At 40.0% G+C, this 24068-nt stretch overlaps 1 protein-coding gene across 1 annotated transcript in view; it reads left to right on the top strand.

Moving 5' to 3' along the window:
- The window catches only part of rgmb (repulsive guidance molecule BMP co-receptor b), a 73007-nt gene that overhangs the window by 27502 nt on the left and 21437 nt on the right, over positions 1-24068 (top strand). Inside the window, exon 4 of the mRNA XM_077522682.1 lies at positions 20855-21417. Within this exon, the coding sequence (XP_077378808.1) occupies positions 21300-21417 (118 nt within the window). The 5' untranslated portion in view covers positions 20855-21299. The remainder of the gene's footprint in view (positions 1-20854; positions 21418-24068) is intronic.

Genomic DNA, 24068 nt, shown 5'->3' with positions numbered 1-24068 from the left:
TTTTTTTCTTTTTTTTTTAATAAACAAATCGAAAACCTTCGAAAATGTTCAAGGCAAACATCATCTTAGTGAGCAAACGCCCAACTGGTGAACACTTTTTCTGGGTGATTCTTTTCAATAAATTCCAAAACTTGATGGAAATTTCAGGTACGGCGAGGCATCTTTTTCCAAAAAAGGCCCGTGTCTGTAACGATCCGACTAAAGTCGACAGAAAAGTGGATCCTCAAAAAACGTAGGCCCAAATACAATTTGATGTGGTTTATTCACAAACCAACAATAACGCAAAACGCTGGCTCAGATGCCAGGAGAAAAACAACATAAAGCGCGAGAACAACACCCGGAATAGTTAAATAACAAAAAACACTTGCAAAAGGCAAGGAGAAATAGGAGTTAACCAAAATTACTTACAACGCAAGCAGGCTATATCTATACACAATAACACACACTAAAATCTAACTATATACACAACAGAAAGCGCCGTGGCAGATACACGTGAAAAATATTACCTTATCAAATCAAAATAAAGACAATACTACAACGCGTGACTAGGATTTCAGAACAAGAGGTCTAGAGAACAACTTGAGCAAGGGCTGCATGCAAGAAATAATCCGACATCCTTTTGTCGCTCCTGGAGTCCTTTTAAAGTCAGCTTAATTTTGGGAAATGCGCCTCAGGTGCGCCGCTGGTGGACACGCCCCCTTCACTTGCCCACTGGAAAAAAACACCAGACACACATACTGAGAGCAGGATTATGACAGTCTCGTCGCAATTAAAAATTTACTGTGCCTTCATCAATCACCAATTGTTTGAATTTTTGCACAAATTTGTCGGCCGTTAGTTATTACATTTACGAAAAACTATCAGAACACCTCATGGGCCGCGGGATGAATGATGAGGACGCTGTATAGACACCGCTCTATTATCTAGGCTCATAGATATCTATGGTAAAGGTTCCTCTTGCCAATGGGATGCCATAAAGATGCACAGACACCGAACTAGTATCTACGCTCATAGATACCTATGGTAGGTAATAGCCATAGCTGAAAGTATGTTGCGTTCGGTAATGTATTTATACCTTTCGTAACTAGAAATTTATTTTGTAACAAGAGGCAATATTTTCCCGTTGAGGCATTTCGCAACTCGAAAATTTCGTATGAAGAGACGTTCATAAGTAGCGGTACCACTGTATGTTCTATTTTAAATCTTTTAAGTGTCCCAAAGACGTATTTATATGTTTGTTTGTTTTTTGTTTTGTTTTTTTATGCTAGAGCATACAGAAGGCTTTGATGCAACCTCTCTACTGCAGAGAACGGTTGAAGCAATGGTAGTTAATACAAAAATGGCCAGCAGGTGGCAGCAGAGTATAAGAGATCAATCAGGGCCATGTTAAAACAAGCTGATTTCCCCATAGCTCTAACCAGATTTATGAGTAATGATGAAATTTAGCTATATTCTAATGCTAATTGCTGGAAAACTGAAATGGAGAGAAATATACTACCCCGACGATAGAAGAGTCCAAATCCAGGAAAACAGCCAGGAGCGAAGGGGGTTGCTTCAGTGAAAATGGCTGGGAGTGAATAAGTTAATATGCTAAATAGGATGTTGGTAACAAGAGAGAGATTGTCAGGATTGTGGGAGGTTGAGGACCAAAGTAGAGGGAGGCAAGGCGAGGCGTGGCTGGTGTGCTCTCAAATAGGTTTTAATTTTAACATAAACAAAGTGCAACACAAGATACAAAGTACAAAACAACGTTTGGAGTAAACTTACTAATAGAAAACTGGACAGGCACAAGAAACAAGGTGTGACAGGGACAAAGACTAGACAAGGACTGAATGAAAGCAGGGAACTAAATACACATAGTAACCAGGGATTTAACGATATGGGCAATATCGTGATATCGTGATATTAAAACTGCCACAATATCGTCGTCGTCATGTTCACAATATTTAAAAGGAACACATCGGTTTAAAAAGTCAGGTTGATTTCCATTTGTGCAGTTCTAGCACCTTCTATTGCAATTTAATTTTCAGTAGGGATGTTTTGGCCTTCTATGTTTAACATATATGCCAATGGTCAGGTGAAGGGAACGTAATATGCTTGTGAACCGAGTCAATATGTGGAGGAACTTAATATGTGCGTGCATTAGCAAGTAAGTGCCTCAATATTAAGTCTTATTAGAGATTGTAGGTTGTTTATATGCATTGATGTAATTTAAAAAAGCTTTATTTTTTTAGTATGAGCTCATGTTTTTTTTTTTACAATACTGTGATCTTTATAAGTATCGCCAACCTCCCCACAATATCGTGATGAGTATCATATCGTGACCTTTATATCGTGATAATATCGTATCGTGATATTTGGATATCGTTACATCCCTAATAGTAACAAGACAACAAGAGACACCTGGACAGGACACAAGTGGCTTGGGGAGCTGATTGGATAGCACAAGGGAACAGGAAAACGAGCACAGGAGGACATGATAAAACTTGACAAGACATTGACAGAAAAGGAGAAACAAGGAAAACATGACCAAAAAACCTAATTCAAAACAGGATCCTAACAGAGACAACAAGTTAATAAACAAAAATAAATAAATAAATACTAATAATAATAATCCATTTTCTTGACCGCTTATTCCTCACAAGGGTCACGGGGGGTGCTGGAGCCTATCTAAGCTGGCTTTGGACAGTAGGCGGGGTACACCCTGGACTGGTTGCCAGCCAATCGCAGATAATAATTATATAATAATAATAATAATAATAATAATAAATGGAAGCAGAAAAGAGCAAACGTTGACCATGATCCTCCTTCTGAGTGATTTTATGTTAGGCCGTCTGCTGTCTGAGCATGTGAAGATGTGAATGCAAACCCGTGAAATAACCACATACACAAACATGTGCAGACACAATGGATATTTCTCAACACTTTGGCCTTGAGGAGAGGAATTAATCACGAGTGCAAATATTTGGTTCGGAGCCTGATGTTCCGTCTGAATACGCCATCGGTTGCTAATTCTTCAAGTGTGATGTTTGAATATGTGTGTGTCCTGTCTGTGTGTCTGGTTTTTGAGTCTCCTTTGTGTATTTTCTTCATTTTGAACCACTGATGTTGTGGGAATGCTTCCCCACCCCGTATAGTAAAACAAAGAAACAATCGTCTTCAAACTCTTGAGGCGTTTCAGAGAGCCGAGGGGGATGAAAGGAGAGAGAGTTTGCTGTCAGTGCTGGAATACATTGAAAAATAGTTGATGTGAAACAGCGCAAGAAATATGCCAGATGGATAAAATACACAGTGCCTGTTCAGACTGTATCAACCTTGTTAGTTGACCCCCCCCCCCAACTGCTAAAGTCCCATTTTACACCCTGGTAGAACATTGTACATCTGTCTCAATTAATTTGACCCCCTTATCCTCATACTGAAGCAACACTTCACACTGATGAATGATCATCCATCCATGTGTCTTGATGTAAACGGATTGAAATGATGAAATTTGACAGGAATATTAGTAATGATGGATGATGCCATTTGATCGTCTTCAGTCAACAGCAGCGTGCTACTCTCATCAAACTGGACTGCTTTCATCCTGGTAGCATGAATACCAAACAAGCATTTTTTATTTAGCGCATAACCAAGACATGAGGTTAAATTTTGATGGCTGAGGTCCTGTGATCGTCACTTACTCCTCTCATCAGAGAAAAAAACAGCTTTTGCATACTTTCAAACTTAGATTACAAAAATATAGATTCAACGTGCTATTTTGTTGTTTAAATTATTTGTTTCATAATATAGGTGGGTTGCAATCACGTGATTCCGGCGGCGCGAGAAATTCAACTGGGTGTCAAGAAGTAGCGAACACCCATTGAAAATGATGGAAAGCGACTATGCAAAAGCCTTGGGTGAGCCTAGACGTAGCTGCAGGCTCTAAAAATAGTAAAATATGTCGGATATGATCCTTACACTCTGGGGAAAAGAGATTTTTCCGAACTGTGTCGGATTTGCCTGGTGTGGGGGCATTCGACATCGCAAACTACTTCGTCCTCCAGACATCGTACTACACCGCTAGCCAAATGAAGGCGTATAAAAGCCTGCAGGCTTACAACTATTTCGTGTGTGGTTGGGTCAGCGAACTCTGATCCAAAGAAGCATTAAATGACTTCCATCTTGTTTTTGTTCGGGTGAGTAAATGTAATTCAGGATCATTTTCTTTTCAATGCAAATGTACACAAAGGTACCACTACAAGCTACAAGCTAGCTGGCTAACTGTTACTTTACCTGCTATTTTCGTACGTGTTGCTAGGTTAACCATTCTCAGAGGTCTAACGTATGTTGTGGCCTTCTTGGAAGAAGGACCTCAATTTAAGAACCACTCGTGATAGCTAACGTAGATAGCATTGCTAAAAACAAAGACACAGCCACCTAGCATGGACACACAAGCTGTAGAACAAACTCCACATAGTGTTATCACGGTTAGCTATGTTTCCGGTAATATCACACCGGCCTGTTGAGAGTTTTATTCAGCTATGTAAGTAGTTTCATTACTGTATCCTTATCTTTTACGAAGTGATCACTGCATATACGAGCGTTGTCCAACTTTGCTCTTCTGAATTTCGGACGAAGGTTTTTAATCCAGGTCTGCCGTCTTCTTTCGGTAATTTATTATTTTTTAAATCACCTGTATGGGTTACTACTTTTGGGCCGTGAAAGTAGCTTTTATTTTTTTCTCGATTAGACCGGTTGGTACAGCCATAAACAGCACAAAACTTCGGTATTTTCTCAGCTCTTTCTTATTGGGAAATTACTTCCTGCCCCACTCCCCTCCCATCTGAGGTTGGGCGCTTGTCGTAACGTCACATGAAACCCACCTATTTATACTGATGTAATAATTCTCATTTTATTGCTTAACATTATTCTCATCTATCCAGCAAAATAACCTCGACAAAAAGATAAATTTCTAAGTCAAGCCACCTCCAACTGTGTGTCACGTGACTGCTAGCACACAAGTGACTACCACCAATGTAGCGGTACCAGGTAGCCCCCCCAAAGACCACATGAGTAGACTGTGAGCCTGTTATTAAAAAATAGCACCCTAGTGATGGGACATTGTGAGTTTCTAGTAATGTTGTAGAGGTGATCATTTGAAGATGTAAACACTGGCAGAGATTAATTGAAATAAGTGTTCCTTATTGATATTTATCTGTTTCATGTGAAAAATCATTTACAGAATAACTGTCTTCATGAATACATATCGTGAATTATTGATAACTTTATTAATAAAATATCTAATCGTGTAATTGTGAAAAAGCCAGCTACAAATCAAATACATCTTTGCCATGGCCGAATAAAGTATAATACCTCATGAAATGAAACCGAATCGAAGAAATCTGAGGGAAAGTTTGATGTGATGTTGGAAAAGTTGAAAATGTGCAGTGCCCCAGTTGTAGATGAAAACAGTTGTAAAATAGTAGCCTGTAATGTTCCAGCAGCGTGTATGCTGCAAATTGCTGGACAAGTGCCAAACAACTGAAGCCAAAGAGGACGTGGCCACCAAGTCAAGGCCAAAAGTTTTCACAATGATGATCCACGATTCAGATCTGAAACAAATACAGATATGTGATGTTATTCTTTGATGGATCCTCGTACAATCATCCACAAAGTTTCATGAAAACCTTTAAGCATTTTTTTCAAATCTATGCTTAAAACAAACAACCAAGGGGTATTGAACGCTTTACAGTGGCATGACTTTAACTTGTTTTCCCTACTGTATACATTCTTAGTGTCATGACTGGGTCATGCCAAGGTTAAGTTTGGGTCAAGCAAGGGTTATGTTTGGGTCATGATCGTGAGGTCAAGTCTCTGTTTTGAACTGATGTAACCGGGATCTAGTTTCAACTGGTCTTAAATTATGTGATGTCAGGAGCTATGTGATGTCAAGAATCTTTAATCTCTTTATCTGGTCAACAGCCAATCAGATAATTCCATGTCAGTCCTGTTACCCACATGTCTAGCCACAGCCAATCTAGTCGATTCACTGTTTAAACCTAATTTAGAATTGTGTGTTTTGTTGGATTATTCCTCTGTCAGATTATTCCACCTGCTCCTCTTTTCCTCGATGCCTTCTCTTTGTTTCTGGTCAAGTCAAGTTAGTTCCACGCCTCTTGATGTTATGCGAATAAAGTGTTAAACTCTTATCGGTGTCTGTGCTTTTGGGATCCAGCTCCAGAACATAACACTTAGTAGTCATAAAATCACAATTGTTGAGGTTTTATGATTCCCCTCACCTGATTTAACTGGAGTGTATTTTTTTTTTAAAGATATATTTTCTTAATACTTTCTTGTCATTGTATCATATACTTCACAATCTGGGTGTGTCCTTTTGGGGGTGTTTCAATGTGAATTGACATGCTGTTTAAAAATGGATCTGCCTGAATTATTCAGTCTGTTATTGTAGTGTCAGTGGTTGTCACGGAAACATGGTCCCATGATCTCAAGGCCACAGCTGGGTCCCCTCTGGATAGACAGAGAAGATGAACTTCACCATCGTGGTGATTTTGACAGAAAATGAGGCGGCAATATGTACCGTCACACCATGTCAAAACGTGCTGGAGAGAGAGAGAGAGAGAGAGAGAGAGAGAGAGAGAGAGAGAGAGAGAGAGAGAGAGAGAGAGAGAGAGAGAGAGAGAGAGAGAGAGAGAGAGAGAGAGGGGGAGAGAGGGGGGGGGAGAGAGAGAGAGAGAGAGAGAGAGAGAGACCTCAAGAGATATTATTCAGGGGGTGGCAAAAAAAAAAGAGCAATATAAAAGGTTATGAAGTGTATGCTGTCAGTACACTTGAACTGATGAATGCATGCAATGGTTTGGTTCCTAATTAAACACACTCGGCTGGGGGATTATATTTGTATTCATGATTTCTCAACTCTCATCATTGCATCAAGGCCAAATAGACACACTTTAGCATATTGCATGATGTATTTCATTATTTCATCATCTGCTTGTAATTCTTCATCTGAGCATTTGACCTTAATCAAATACCTTTAAAATAAATAAATAAATAAATAAATAATAAACCAAATTCTGAATCGATTCTTGCATCATAAACAGCAGAGTTAATACAGGTTTCTTCAAGTTAAATTTAAGACTTTAAGACCTATTTAAAACATTTATCCCAAAAAATGAATACCTTCTTCACAGCCTTATTTGTTTTGTACTTACTTAATTTGTATTTATTTCTACATTTATTTTTTATTTTTTGAATCTTGTTTTTGCTTTATTTATTTATTTATTTATTTGTTTATTTATGTATTTAATTATGTATTTCCATCCATCCATTTTCTTGACCGCTCATTCCTCACAAGGGTCGCGGGGGGTGCTGGCGCCTATCTCAGCTGGCTCTGGGCAGTAGGCGGGGGACACCCTGGACTGGTTGCCAGCCAGGGGACAGAGACGAACACCCCTCCACACTCACACGCACACCTAGGGACAATTTGGAGCGCCCAATTAACCTGCCATGCATGTCTTTGGAATGTGGGAGGAGACTGGAGTACCCAGAGAAGACCCACGCGAGCACGGGGAGAACATGCAAACTCCACCCAGGAAGGCCGCAGCCTGGACTCGAAACGGAGTCCTCAGAACTGGGAGGCGGACGTGCTAACCACTCCCCACCGTGCCGCCCTATTTATGTATCTATTTATTTATGTGTGTGTGTGTGTGTATATATATATATATATATATATATATAGTTATTTCCATTTATATTTTGTTTTTTTGTATTTAACTTTTTAAATTATATTTATTATATCCGTTTTTCTTTACACTTATAGTCATTTATTTATTTATTTATTTAGTCATTTATTTATTTATAATTTTGGCAGTTGTCCTCCATACTAATGTTAATTTTATCAGCCATTTTTAAATTTAGTCTCACTTTTAGTCCAGTTTCAATCGCATCGTTAGTTTTTATCATAATTAGTCAACTTCATCCTGTTTTTATTTAGTCCCTTTTTAGTCGACTATAAATATAGCATTTTAGTCTTTATTTTAGTCAAAGAAAACATACGTTTATTCATCTAGTTTTAGTCAACAAAAGTCTCGTTTTAGTCAGGACAAACATTTTTTCCCCTGTATATATATTTTTTTGTCAGCAGATTATGTTGAACAGTTTGGATCAAAGACTATTTCACATAAAATTTTCTCTCATCTTTTTTATTATTGTTGGAATATTATAGACATTGGATTAATGTTATCCATCCATCCATCCATCCATTTTCTTGACCGCTTATTCCTCACAAGGGTCGCGGGGGGTGCTGGCGCCTATCTCAGCTGGCTCTGGGCAGTAGACGGGGTACACCCTGGACTGGTTGCCAGCCAATCGCAGGGTGGATTAATCTTGTTATAACTATAATTGACTTGTGGGTTTTTTTTTTTTTTTTTTTGACATTTTACCGTGAAACCACCTCCTGTCTGTCCCATGTTAGTTTTTGTTGACGAAATTAACACTACTCCATACTGAACTTGACTTTTTTTTTTTTTTTAGTAGATACACAAAATCATTTATAGCACAAAGAGGTATCACTCTTCATTATTTCTTTAAGCCAGGCAAACGTATTTAATATTAAAGCCATTTGAAACATATTTCAGCACTAAATCAATATTTCAGTCATCATTTGAGGGGCCGTGTGCCATGACAGGCACAACTTAATGCCACTCATGATATGCTAATTCCCACCATAGCTATTTGGAGACGCACATCGTGTGCTGTCTTCTCAGCGGGACTCCAAATCCGTCCACCCCCTTCTTGGCTCTTTTATTCCAACCTGTCAGCAGATGAGAGCCTCATGGAACACCTGCACAAGCTGCCTTTGTGTGTGTGTGTGTGGGGGCGGGGGGGGGGGGGGGTAGTTGGGGTGCGCTCGTGCGTCTTCACCAAGAAGCTTGCTGTGCTAGCGAATTCGCAGCCAACGTTTCTGACAAGCCTAATGAATCTCCAGAGAAGCGCTACCTGCCAGCTCTCTCTTGTCTGTGTTGTCTTCATTGTCTCCCCTCTTCTCATTCTCCTCTTCAGGTATTGATGTTTATATAAACCAGTGTGTATTTGTGAATTGTATCCTCATCATCTGACATCCACTTATTTAGACTGTAGGATTTTGACAGTCCACAAGAACCTAGAAGCGAATGTGTCTGGGAACTTCCACAGAGGTATTAATTATTCCACCATGCTGTATTAGTCATGCCTCAGCTCAGCTTGTCTATCCTAAATCCATTACCTAAGCCTGAGGAAGCCTTGTTAGTTCACAACTGAGTACTAATTACACGGCATTATGATACATCGGCCTCATCTTGCAGTAATCACAGCAATTAGGGAAATAAAGTGGCTTTACATGAGCGGGGAGGCAGAAGGAGCACGTCTGCCAAGAACAAAAGATTTGTACGCAGTTAAGCACACACGTCAAAAGTTGAGACTGCATCAGTGAGCTGTCGCCCGTCAAGCCAGCATGAGAGCGCGGAGCATGAGTAATGAAACGCTTCGCACTTGTTTGGCTTTTTGCACTTCAAATGAGATTGGAACAGCGCACAAGCATTAGATCTATAACGACTGCACAGCCCACTCCCCAAAGACGACACACACCCTCCTAGCAACCCCAACCCCCCCAAATAGTCTATGCATTATGCATTCCGCCCATCTGCCGTTGTGTGAGCACTCCATCCCAAGGGGGAGGGAGGGGAGCTAGAGGGGGAGGAGGAGAGAGGGAAGCTCTCACAGCTGGATGTAGACAGGAAAGATCTCGCTGACTTTTTCTCGCTATCTGTCACTACAGGAATGCTTGGGGGTAGGAGCGGGACTCACCTGGGTTTTGGCTTCCTTCACACGACACACATACACACAGGTGTGAGCATCTGTCATTTTGCTGTGCGCGTTCAAGTGGTTGTGATTACTAACAGAGGATGAGGGTGACACCGTAGGAGGACGGACCATCTGTAGCACAAAGTATGTAACTTAAAATTGCATGTGTGTGTGGAACAGGGATCAGGCAGGGAGAAAATTCAAAAATTAAAATTTTGAGGTTCAGGGTTCGAATCTCAGTTTCAGCCTTCCTGTGTAGAATGTAGGGATGTAACGATACCGGCAACATCGTGATATTAAAACTGCCACAATATCGTCGTCGTCATGTTCACGATATTTAAATGGCACACATCTGTTAAAAAAAAAAAAAAAAAGTCAGGTTGATTTCCATTTGTGCAGTTGTGGCACCCTCTGGTGGCTAGTTTTTTAGTGCAGTTTAATTTTCATTAGGGATGTTTTGGCCCTTCTAAGTTTAAAATACACTAATTGTCAGATGAAGGGGAGCGTAATACGCTTGTGAAGTGAGTCAATATGTAGAGGGATGAAAATGTGTGCTTGCATTAGCGAGTAAGTCCCTCGATATTAAGTGTTATTAGAGATTGGAGGTAGTTTATAGACCCCTTCAAAGTTTGTAAACAATGTGACGCAATTTAAAGGGCGGGGCTTAGCTGTAGGCAAAAACAGCTCAGTGGCGTGTGGTTCTAACACCGGTCAGCATATTTTCACAGAAAGTTCACGTCGGAAAGGACGCAGAAAACGGCCATTTGAGTTAATATGTGAGTAAAGTGACTCCCCACGTCCGTGAATGTTACTTTAAAAAGTTAATTCTGACTGATGGGCCGATATTTACTGACCCCTACGCACTTAGGCACTGGATAGATGATTTAACGGGACTAGCCACCGTGCAATGGTGCAAATGCAAAATGCAAAATGCAAAATTTTTGCAAAATGCAAAACATTTAAATCTATCTATCTCTTATAGAAAAACTGAGCGTTTATACTAAAGATAAACTGCAGGCCTATAAATCATTACATGTCTACAACAACATCTTGAATGGACATGTTGAAAATTTAGAATATAACAACTTGAGCGAGGACTTTTGTGTCGTGCGGTCGCAAGTGTTGCCAAGTCAACGACAGGGACAGAAGACGAGGATATACAAAAAATTGACAAGAAGTTATCGGAACCATTGTGGGGGCTTTCACCTCGACAAAACTGAAGCATACAGCCAACGTTTGGTTAGCTAGCGGTTAGCATTCGCGCATGTAACATGTAAACACGGACTTTTTGTAAGTCCGTGCATGTAAAAATAATCCCACAAATAATGACTAATTTAAGTAATTTCAATCACAACTAAGTCTAGCCCATATCATTGTCCAGGCTGAATCTGATCGTTTAATCCTACCTGATATGAAGTGTGCGCTGCAAACACAAGCATTGTTGATGATAGCCTCAGTCCAGTCCTTTCGCCTAATCACGTTTAACCACAGCCCTCTGCGATTACTTGACTGGCAGAGGCTGGGTTGCGATAGAATTTCAAGTTTTTGTTGCAACCAAAAACACAACAAGACGACATTTTCGACAGACAACCAGCGTTGTTTACTTCTAGCTGTGCTTCCGTTGCCTGCAGCGGCAAGTTGTTTTTGCATCCAGTAAACACCGTGACGTCATCGTGACGTAGGCCCTTAAGGGGTCCATATGTATTGCTGTTATGTTCAATTAGTATGAGCTCTTTTTTTTTCTTTTTTTTTTACAATATTGTGATCTTTTTTAAATATCACCAACCTCCCCACAATATCGTAATAATTATCGTATATGAGCTTCATATCATGATATCGTATCGTGATATTTGGATATCGTTACATCCCTAGTAGAATGTGCACTGTTTAAAAAAATATAATAATAATAATAATAATAATAATAATATTTACTTCTTGCTTTTTTCCACAATACTGCATTGCTATGTCCAAAATGTGACCAAAAAGAGTCTTGCAGGAAGAAGGATTCCGCCTGACATCGTCAACTAACACACAGCAGGAGTGGCATGGTTGACGTGGTAGAGTGGCGGTCTCCTAACCTGAAAGAGGGTGGATTCATTCCTCAACCGTCGAGTAGCTTTTTTGTTTTGGTTTTTAAATAAACTCGTAAAATGCATTCAAAACTCCATCCATCCATACATTTTCAGAACCGCTTGCTCCTCACAAGGGTCGGGGGGTGCTGGAGCCTATCCCAGCTGGCTATGGACAGTAGGCGGGGTACACCCTGAACTGGTTGCCAGCCAATCGCAGGGCACACAGAGACGAACAACCATCCACACTCACAAGCACACCTAGGGACAATTCGGAGCGCCCAATTAACCTGCCATGCATGTCTTTGGAATGTGGGCGGGGACTAGAGTACCCGGAGAAGACCCACGCAAGCACGGGGAGAACATGCAAATTCCACCCAGGAAGGCCGGAGCCTGGACTCGAACCCGAGGCGGACGTGCTAACCAGTCAGCCACCCACTCAAAACTTTCCTTGTAAAATTTACTTTGAATTTCTGAGTGAAAAAACGTTTTTTTGTTTTGTTTTGTTTTTCAAGTAAATATTACATATATTTAGCAGCATTAAAAAAAAAAAAAATAGAGCTGATCGGGTACTTGTGATATGAGTCCTGTTTTACGATCATGAACTAGAAATTAGAAGAAAGTTGCCATTAATTTCATGCTATTTTTGTCAGGTTCGGTGTGGTGGAGATGGACCCAGGTGCAGGGAGGCAAACGAGGTGTGGCAGGGGTGCTCTTAAATAAGTTTTAATTTAACCAAAACAAAGTGCAACATAAGATACAAAGTACACAACAAAGCAGGGAAAAACATGACTAATGGTAAACACAAAAGGCAGGACTCAGAGGCAGGGGAAGCAGGGCAAGAACAAGGACACAAACTGGCAGCATGAAGAAAGAAACGCAACAACAACAATGAACCAACAAGAACTGAATCAAAAACAGGTGACTAAATAAACACACTAATTGACAGTGACTAGACACAAGTGGCAGGGGGAGCTGATTGGTAGATACACTGGGAAGGGAAGACACATGCAGGTGGACAAGGTTAACAATAACGAGACCAGGGGGAGACAAACCAGAAAGCAAAAACAGAAACATGACAAACTCAAAACCCAAATCATAACAATTTTAAGGAAAAAAAATCATTATTATCATTATTATTTATTTATTTATTTATTTTTTAATTATCTGTCATTAATGTTCTGTCATCTGTGTGCCCGGCTGGGATAGGCTCCAGCACCCACGCGACCCTTGTGAGGAATAAGCGGTAAAGAAAATGGATGGATGCATATTGGATAATGTTCTGTCATGTTTTGTATTTTAGTAATTATGTATCAAAACTTGTGGCATCGGTACTTGTAGCGGTGACTACTCAAGAGGTGAATACTTGTACTGGTATTGGTCTGAAAAAAAAAGTGGTATTGAACGTCCCCAAAAAAAATAAATAAAAAAAATAAAAAAATAATAATAATAATAATAAAATAATAATAATAATAATAATAATAATAATAACTGCGATTGGCTGGCAACCAGTTTAGGGTGTACCCCGCCTAATGCCCCGAGCAAGCTGGGATAGGCTCCAGCACCCCCGCGACCCTCGTGAGGAAGAAGCGGTTAAGAAAATAGATGGATTTTCTTCACAATTGCAGGATATAACAGCATTATCAAGTATCAGTACTCTGTATCAGCGAGTACTCAAATGTAAGTACTTGTACTCGTACTCAGCCTGAAAAAGTGATACTGGTGCATCATTAAAATGAGATCATCAATGATGAAACCATTGATGTCATTGGACATGTCTTGGCCTCTGATCTGTAACAAAACTGAAGATTATTCAAGTCAGCCTATTGACCTTGAACGCACTGCTGTAACTCGAATAAATGGAATTGGATGGAAATGTCGTATTCATGAATTTGATCTGTAATTTTGTAGTCTCAATATAATGCATTTCAACAGGGAAGTGAGCAGGGATGTCACGTGTGCGATACAGTCTGCTGCAGCATTTTCCAGTGGAATGTGAATTGATGGCCAGCTGGGATTGAATCACTGGTTTAATGCACTCATATTAAGTGTACAATAAAAAAAAATAGGATAAAACCAACACCAATAAATGATGGCCAAACATTAAAAGCAGGTCTTACGAGATTTAAAAGCAGACGCTGAGTTTACTTGCCTGAAATCTTGGACAGCAAAATCTCCTCTGATGATTAGTTGGCCCCAGGAACTGTTAGTGCCTCACCAGAATTTCTCAAGCATCGGACAGGCTCATATGGACAATATGGAATATGGATCAATGAGGACAAGCACTATTGAAAAAGGATGAATAGGATAGGTGTCCTGTGTCACTATGCTCATAAATAGAGACACTGCATGAACTTGAGACAATTATTTCATTATCATATTCACAGTGTAGACGCTAAAAAAAATACCCAGTCTTGGGAACATGACAGCAAAAGTCACATAAGAGAGGTCCTGTATTCCACACCACAGTGAAAACTGATGGAATCACAAGGCATCTGCTTATCGAATGTAATGTTTGTTCAACAAGCTGATCGGGGCCACAAGGGTTCGTTTTAATGGTATCTTTGTCTCGCAGCTGCCAAACACCCAAACCAAACTGCAACCTCATGATCCTCATCTACCCTATTACCCTTCAGCTGTTTCCGTCTTACTGCTCTTTGTGCATGCGTGCGTGCGAGAGGAAACAGAAGCTTTCTTGTTATGCCATCATTGAGGGCTGCGAATGTTTCAGATTTCACGCAAAGGAAGAAATGATGACAGAAACGAGGCTAAAGAGGGTTCGTTTGTGGATAATAGAAGAAGGGGTGGTTGGAACTGTTGTGAAGTGTTTATAACACTTCTACTTTGATCTTTATCATGTTTTGGGGCTAGCTTGTTGAAACGTTGCGGAATTGTGGCGCTCAGTTTGGTTATCTGCCTCAAGTGTTAGCAAAACATTTGGTGGACGGTTGAAGACATATTGGTGGAGCCCAATCATTCAAGTACCTAAAATTTAAGATTTTAAAACTAGCCATATATGAATGATACTCCCGGGATTTACACCGGATGCGGTTGCGGTGCGTTCCGGCGACGCAAGCAATTAGATTACATTCATTCGAATGGCAGTTTACACCGCTTGCGTGTGCGTTGCGTGTCGACTGCGTCTCAGCTGCGGCGTGCCGCAGCCCTTCCGCAAGGATAGACCTATTTTCTATTTTTGCCGGACGCCGCAGCGGTAGGCCTCCGGCAAATGGCAAGCTAGCACAAAACACATCGAGCGGGACAGGAAGACCGAAGCAGTTTCAAAATAAATTTCCGGTTACCTTTCAAGATAAAACACTCGCCAGCTCCTATTTCGCAAGCATGCTAGCAAAACGTGATGTGGGCGTAGACGGGCCTGGAGTTAACGTGCGAGGTGCTCATTCACGGTTTAGACACCAGCGAACATGGACGAGGAGAGGTTTATATTGGAGGTAGAAAACCACAAAATAATAAAAGTCCACCTCTCTTTCTGCTTCTCTGTTGAGCACAGACTTTCTGTGTGTTTGTCGTTGTTTTTAATGCCACATGATCGCGCGCGGTCACGCAAGACACGGCGGGAAGTTGTCGGCGACGGAGCTGCCGGACCGCAGCTGTGCGGAGCCGGTGTGGATTGGCCAAAAAATTGACGCGTCCGGAGCACGCAGTCAAGACGCACCGCACCGCAGCCGCACCGCACACGCAACCGGTGTAAACCCGGGGTATTCTGGATTAGCATGTAGGTTTAGCTTTCCTTTCTGGAGTTAGCATGTTCTCCCTGCATTAGCTTAGCTTTGGTTACTCAGCGTACGTGTCTTCGTTCTGGATACAGTGTTTGCTGCCCTCTGTCTCTAGTTGGGAAAAAAATAAAAGTAAAATTTATCTCATCCATTGTTGTTTGTTTGATCCCTGTGGTATAATTTTGAAATGAAAAACTGACCAATCCACCTAAACCGAATGGGTCAAAGTCTGTCCTGTTCACTGTGCAGTGGAAAAACAGTAATAGAAAGCCACAAAGGTGCATCTAAAACACCAAATTATGGTTTCCTATTCAGTTCTAAAATGCACTGGTAGTGTGCGTGTGTACGTACTCACGCAGATGCATTTCCAGCTAGTGTCCCAATTCTGGGCGCAGATAAAAGTTACATGGTGTTATGTAGACAGGCAACTAAAATTTGTATTCGGTCTGAATTTGGTGATCATCTCTGAGATTATCTCCCCCGTAGGCAACGCATCTTAAATGGAGGAATGCTGTCACAGTCATTCAAACCAATAATTTCTTTACTAAAAATAATAGCGGCTTAGCTATCAGTAAGTGTTTCAAGGAATAATCTTGCTCAAGATGTGAAGATCCTTTGTTTGAGTAATAAAGCGGAACAAGGCAATATTTCCGACCACTGTTAAGCTGTGGCACTAATGTGTACCAGTGGCTATTAATCTAAAATATTACAATCTCACAGATATTGTTGTTCTAAGATTGCTGAATTGATATACAGTTCCTATTCCTATCCTACAGTGTCTCCAATAAACTGTACATGTAAATTCAATTTTAAAAGGGAAGTCAATCTTAAACTTCTTGACAATATGTTATATGACCTCACTATAGTCTAAACATGACATTCTGATTAATATTACATTTGCGGAATATGGGTTATGCAGCAAAATCCAGCCATTTTTATCCATCTCAGGGGTCGGCCATATTGCCACTTGCTGTCGACTGAAGATGACATCACATTTGCTCAGTGAGCAAATGTGAGGTCATTTTCACTCAACAGCAAGTGGCAAAATGGCCGCCTTCTCATATTGATAAAAAATCTGCTGAATTTTGCTGCTTAACTCATATTCCACCAACCCAATATTAACCAAAATACCGTATTTAGACTAGTGGGGCTGCATAGAACATAAGTATTATTGTCACGAAATTTGTATGCGTTTCTGCTTTAAAGTGTATACAATTCGATTCAGTGGGATTGCAATTTCATTCAACGTGGTATGGCTCAGTTCAAGAGTATATGTCTGTATGATGTAAAGAGTTTCTTGTCCTTTTACACTTGAATGAATGGCATTGTCATCAAAACCAATTTTCCGATATACCGATAGCTATATCTCAAAATCATCGACCAATCATCATGTCATCATGACTTGCTTAGAGGGGGAGCGAAGAACAGATTCACTACACTGTTGTAGCCACATAAACACGCACGTGCACACGCACACAGATGTGCATAACAGCGTGTGTTGAATGATGGCTTGTTTGTGGTTCTGTGGTGAAGCGGGGTGTTGAGAGGTGGAAGTGGAGAAGGGAAGCAGAGGTGTGGAGGTGAAGACAAGCTGGACGTTCAGGAACAAACAGTCTTTGTGCCAGGTGCACTCTGTGTGTGATTGCATGCCTAGCTACGTTGTGTTTGTATATGTTGATGTGCTTTATTGGGACAAACGACCATTTTAACTCATTCAATAATGAATTAAAATGGCAGATAGGTTTCACTTGTAATTCTTCGATATAGTTTTTTTTTTTTTTTTCGACAGTTTTATATGATTTAAACAAGCTTACTTATCAAAGTGTGCATAAAGTGTGTATATAAGTGTACTTATTTGTACCCTTAGTACTACAACTTGTATCACACGACAACTTCAATCAAGTAAACCACCTTTGAGTCATGTTAGGGCAAAACTATCTTGCTTGGGACACACTCACACCACATACTGTATGAACCACAGAAATGCTTTATTGTGTGAAGGCTTGGAGGCCTTCACATATATGTTATTCGTTCTTTATTCTTCTTCTTCAACTTATTCCGCCCACTTATTCGGCGTATAACTACTTCCACATAATTCATCCGATTTTCGTCATTCCAATTTTAACATATTCCAAATATTCACGCCATGATTGGGTGCATTTTGTTTATTCCAAATATTCATATTAAAATTTCCCCCATTCATTTCTATTGGGAGATTCTACATTTCACATTTACTTCCACATTTTTCATCCGATTCACTTCATTCCAAATTCAATATATTCCAGTAGTTCACGCCATGACCTTTTCCAGCTTTTCAGTTCCAAATTTCACAATTTACAATTTCGTACCCGATTTTTCCCACATTCTACATTTGGGAGATTCTACATTTCACATTTACTTCCACATTTTTCATCCGATTGACTTCATTCCAACTTCAATATATTCCAGTAATTCACGCCATGAGCTCTTCTAGCTTTTCAGTTCCAAAATTCACAATTTCCGATTTCGTAGCCGATTATTCCCACATTCTACATTTTCCATTTTCTTTGACATTGTTCATCCGATTGTCTTCATTCAAACTTTCCAGTAATTCACGCCATGAGCTATTCCAGCTTTTCAGTTCCAAAATTCACACCTTCCCCACAATTCCCGATTTCGTAGCCAATTATTCCCACATTCTACATTTTCCATTTACTTCCCCATTATTCATCCGATTGACTTCATTACAACTTCAATACATTCCAGTAATTCATGCCATGAGCTGTTTCAGCTTTTCAGTTCCAAAATTCACACCTTACCCAATTCCCGATTTTGTACCCGATTATTTCCCACATTCTACATTTTCCATTTAATTCCCCATTATTCATCCGATTAACTTCATTCCAACTTCAATACATTCCAGTAATTCATGCCATGAGCTATTTCAGCTTTTCAGTTCCAAAATGCACACCTTACCCACAAATCTCCGATTTTGTACCCAATTATTTCCCACATTCTACATTTTCCATTTACTTCCACATTATTATCTGATTGACTTCATTCCAACTTCAATATATTCCAGTAATTCACGCAATGAGTTATTCCAGCTTTTCAGTTCCAAAATTCACACCTTACCCACAATTCCTGATTTCATAGCCAATTATTCCCACATTCTACATTTTCCATTTACTTCCACATTATTCATCCGATTGACTTCATTCCAACTTCAATATATTCCAACAATTCACGCCATGAGCTATTCCAAATTATTCCAGTTTTTCATTCAGCTTTCCAGGCTTCATACGCCATTTCCCCAGAAATGGCATCTTCTAGTTTGGTGTAAATTAGTCAGTTCAACAGGCACACTCATCTACATTCAGTGTGCACATAAAGACCAACCACACAGAGGCTGAGCCAGGGCTCAACGTCTATCTGGAGGTAAGAGTAAATCCATGCACAAGATGCAATATAAATAAGCGCTAAAGGCTAACATAGTGTAGATCCGCACACGTCAAAAATTATCTTGAATTATGGAAGCTTCGCATCGAAAGCGTCCAACTGTTTATATTTAATGAGAAAAGGGAAGTTGGATCAGACTTACAATGAACTCCAGCAATTCATTTACGACCCAAAGCTTTTACTTCTCCTTTAGTTGAGTGTTATGTAATCTATATAGTTGATATAATCTGCAGAATTTTTAAAAACCCTACTGCACAGATTCCTAAATGCGTTTGAAGTCGAAACAAAGAAGAAATGGAAAAGAAATATGTCACTGAATATTTTTCTTTGACCGTTTTGTCTGCCTTTCATAGAAGATAAAAATAAATTGAATGATGATGATAATGATAAAATGATGTCACTTCTTCGTGCTTGTACTTCTATTTTGAGGACAAAATTTCTCTTTGACTCGTGAATGACTTGTTCTTAATTTCTAATATAGTTTCAAGACTATTTCTATGTATCTAATTTATTTATATTTTTGATACTATGGTTATTTCTTTATGTATTTATTTTGTTGTAGAACTCAAGCATCACGTTAAATGTTTTGTTAGTTGTTTCCCACTTAGAGCACATAGATCAGAGGTGTCCAAATTATGGCCCGCGGGTCATTTGCCGCCCGTTGTCCATTTTTCAGTGGCCCGCGACATATGCTAAAAATGGCATTTGACTCAGTTCAAATAAAATAAACAAAACAAAAATGTTTGACGATGGTCAAAGTAAGAACGGAGGGTATTGAAAAACAGATGCCATTAAAGGTTAGTTTAGTTAACTAAAACTAATGAAAAAACAAACTAAAATTCAAACAACAATATTGTTACTGAAATAAAATAAACACGAAAATGCTTTTTAAAAAATGAAAACTAACTGAAACTACATTTTATGTTTACAAAACTAAAACCAACTATAATTAGAGCAAACATGCCCTTCGTTTTAGTCTTTGGTATTTAATTTAATGCATGAGCCTTTGGGGATGATTTTAAATGTGAATTTTAGTAGATTTATTTTGATATAAACCGGAATAATGACGTTTGAAAGTATGTCACACAGAAGTGACGTCATCTAGCAGCAGCCAATAGAAAAGCACCTTCAGATGACGTCGCTCCCATGCTGTTTTTAAATATTGCGCACAAGTAATACACACTTTTAAAAAACTAATACTAATACTGAAACTAATAAACTAAACTAAAACTAAGCATTTTTTGAAGAACTAAACTAATAAAAACTAACAGAACCACCCTGAAAACTAAGAAAAACTAACTAAAATTAAAAATTCCAAACTATAATAACCCTACTGCCATATTACAAATAAATTGGTTTATATACTGTAGCATTTTTCTAAATATGCAAAAGCACAAATAAATTATTTGTACAATTTTTAGGACGAAACACAATTTCTCTTCATCACATTATGTGGCCCTTGCGTCCTTCTGATTTCCTGTATGTGGCCCTCAAATGAAAAAGTTTGGACACCCCTGACATAGAGGCTGGAATTTAATTGAACTAAAAAAATATAACAATCAGAATGTTGGGAATATATTAAAGCAATTTAATGAAATATTAGAATTGAGGCTTCTGATAGTGTTGTTTTTTTTCATATATTTTTGCTTCTTACTTTTTGAACACAGAGCTGATATTCTCTCTCTCTCTCTCTCTCTCTCTCTCTCTCTCTCTCTCTCTCTCTCTCTCTCTCTCTCTCTCTCTCTCTCTCTCTGTGGGCGTGATTCCCGCCAGCAACGCTTACTTGAACCTCAATTGATTTGTTGGAGGAGGAGGAGAAAGTGAAAGGGGAAGAGTGGATGCAGGAGGAGAGATCACGTCGAGCTGAGATGAAATTGTGCGTGTTTTGAGTCAAGTAGCGAAGGATCGTGAAAAGCAACCAGCTGGGCTCTTGCGCTCAAGTCACATGTGCAGATGCGGGAGCAAGTGAAAGTCTGACCGCTATCACTGACAGACAACACTTTCTCCATTGGCTCTACTTGTGCACCCCCGCCCTGCATTTCGTGGAGTGGAAGTGTTTTAATGCTACTGCTCACCCGTGGAGGACAACAAGGAGTGAAGTGTGGGGAAGAAGAAGAGGAGGAGGAAGACGAAGTAGCGGTCCCAAGGCCTGGCCAGCACTCCTCCTCGCCTTTTGGAGCACTGTCCTCTCCCCCTTCCTGGCCCTGCATGGACGGGGATGGGGAGAGCCGGATGCTGTTGCAGCGGGGCTGAGCGCCTCGCCTCCCCGTCTCTGGTGCGCCGCTTCCGGCCACTGCTGCTGCTGATCATCGCGCTGACCTCCGCTGCCCGCATAGGTAAGCACACTGCAGCCACTTTTTAAATCACTTTCAGGTCACACGACGCTAAAAATATACCATGGCAAGACGCGCTTTTATCGCTTTTTTGAGCCTTTTATTATTCTTTGTTGGGCCCACGCCTGCTTGACATTGGCTGTGTGTAAAAGCGGCAGTGCAGCAGTACCAGCCCGGATCGAGTTTCTGCTTGCTCTTCTCTCTGGGGCCGTCATTCTCCTCTCTGCCCCTTAATGATTGCTCGATAGGGGAGGCTTGAAGCATTGCTTATGTGAATACTGCTATCTATAATAATAAGTAGGTCTAGTTATGGTTCTCTTCATAGACGTAAAGCCTTTTTTTATAGTCTTATCTGAAACTTAATGAAGAGCAAACCATGCATCATATGCAGGACTGGTCACAATAAAAGTTAAACTAATTTTATTTAGATGAAAAGCATAACCCCAATCAATACTAAAAATGTCATTTATATTCCTCTCTAATAGGGGTGTCCTTCCAAACAAACGTTAAAACAGTATTTACTGGCAATATATTAAAATACACAATGGAGTGTTCAAATTTCATGGTTACAATTTAACTTCTGGCGTGTTATTTGAACATTTTTCAGAGTTAATTGTTGGAGTTTTTTTTTTTTTTTTTTTAAGAGTTGATCACCTCGTGTTAGATTAACTCAGCAGAGATGTAACTAAGGACAAATAATAATTGCTAACAGTACACACTAGTTTACTGTAGTATAAAATCACCACTGACCAGTGTTGACTGGTATTTAATTTCAGCTACCATTAGAGTTGTTTTAACTCCACCTTGGTGTAAAAAATAACTGCTCTCAATTTTGTGTTGTTTTAACTATATTTAGTGTGGACCAATATCAACACTTTTGAAGTCTAATTTTAATGCTGTAGGTATTAAATTAACACTGCCAATTTTTCTTTGATATACCGTAGAGATAACAATAGTGCAATGTCTTCATAGTAATAAGTTATACGCAGTTCCTGTTACCCTCAATTAAATGCTTCAGCGCAACAATGTTAGGATAAGCTGTCAAAGGCATGTTGCTCACTAGGGATGTAATGATATACAAACATCACAATACGATATACGATATGAAGGTCACAATATAATTATCACAATATTGTGGAGAGGTTGGTAATACAAAAAAAAAATCTCAATATTGTAAAAAAAATTGAGCTCATGCTAAAAAACACAATATTGTGCTTTTGTACATTATAGCAAAGCATATAAACAACCTACAATATATATTGAGGCACTTACTTGCTAATGCAAGCACACATTGAATTCCTCCCCATAGTGACTCGGTTTACAAGCATATTACGTGCCCCTTCATTAACGTGGATTTTAAACATAGAAGGGCCAACACATGCCTTGTGAAAATTAAATTGCACAAAAAAAAAAACTAGCCACCAGAGTGTACAAGAACTGCGCAAAGGAAATTTTTTTTAACAGATGTGCTGCTTTTAATATCATAACATGACAACAACGATATATTGTGGCAGTTTTAATATCGTGATATCATGATATTGCCTTTATCGTTACATCCCTATTGCTAACATAAACTGTCTTTTAAAATGAGCAGCAGGAGAAACATCTTTGTCTGAATAAGGACTTCATTGTGAAGGCTGTGCGTGCTCACCGGAAGCTAGCAGCTCATAAGATTTTTAAAATGTATCACCCAAAAATTCAACACACTGCTTAAGGACATGATTCACTTCCCAGTCCCACATAGTTGGATTGTTTAATTATTGTTCAAAAGTGTGTCTGCGTGGGTGTTATTGTGCGTGTGCAGGGGGTTGGTTCTGTGGAGCAGTCACACCTTCAGTAATTAGTTTAACACAGCCAAGGCAGCGGGACAAAAGCACTTGTGCACACGGCCTGGCGGGGGGTGGGGGGTTGGGGGGGGGGGGGGGGGGGGGGGGGGAAAGAGACCCACTTCCCATTAAAAAGAACCTTCGAGGCATCCCTTAGTCTCACCTGGAAAGAATGCGTATCATTCATTTGGCAAACAGAGCATCGATTTGTATTAACTTGTACAATCGGTTATCGTTCCTGAGACATACTTCTCATCGCCGTTTTAGCCCGTGTGGACGTCAGAGCTGTGCGTTTGTTTAGACAGGAAGACAGGAATGTCGGAATCTTGTCTTCACACTCCTGACTTTCTAGTCAAGGAGGGTGCGTGCTGTTGCGAGTTCCTGTAAAGTGTTGCAGAGCGCTGTTTGTGTGATCCGAGCTCAGGGTGAGAGAGAGAGAGAGAGAGAGAGAGAGAGAGAGAGAGAGAGAGAGAGAGAGAGAGAGAGAGACGGAGAGAGAGACGGAGAGAGAGAGAGCGAGAGAGAGAGCGAGAGAGAGAGCGAGAGAGAGAGAGAGAGAGAGAGAGAGAGAGAGAGAGAGAGAGAGAGAGAGAGAGAGAGAGAGAGAGAGTGAGAGAGAGAGAGTGCACAACAAGGTGATCAATAAGCACTTGGGCTCCGAGATGATGCCTGGAGATCCCTGTCGGATCTCTGGAGATCAAAGTGGTTGGAGGCTTCCAAATCGGGAGACAAAAGAAAAGTCCAAACCAAGCCAGGGAGATTCACATCGTGGATCTTTTGACCTCGGTGTGTTTGCGGAGAAGCCATGTGGGGAATGCAGGAGCGTTG

The sequence above is a fragment of the Festucalex cinctus genome, chromosome 5 (genome assembly GCF_051991245.1).
Source record: "Festucalex cinctus isolate MCC-2025b chromosome 5, RoL_Fcin_1.0, whole genome shotgun sequence".
In the NCBI taxonomy this organism is placed as follows: Eukaryota; Metazoa; Chordata; class Actinopteri; order Syngnathiformes; family Syngnathidae; genus Festucalex; species Festucalex cinctus.
This window is presented reverse-complemented; position numbering and strand designations above follow the sequence as displayed.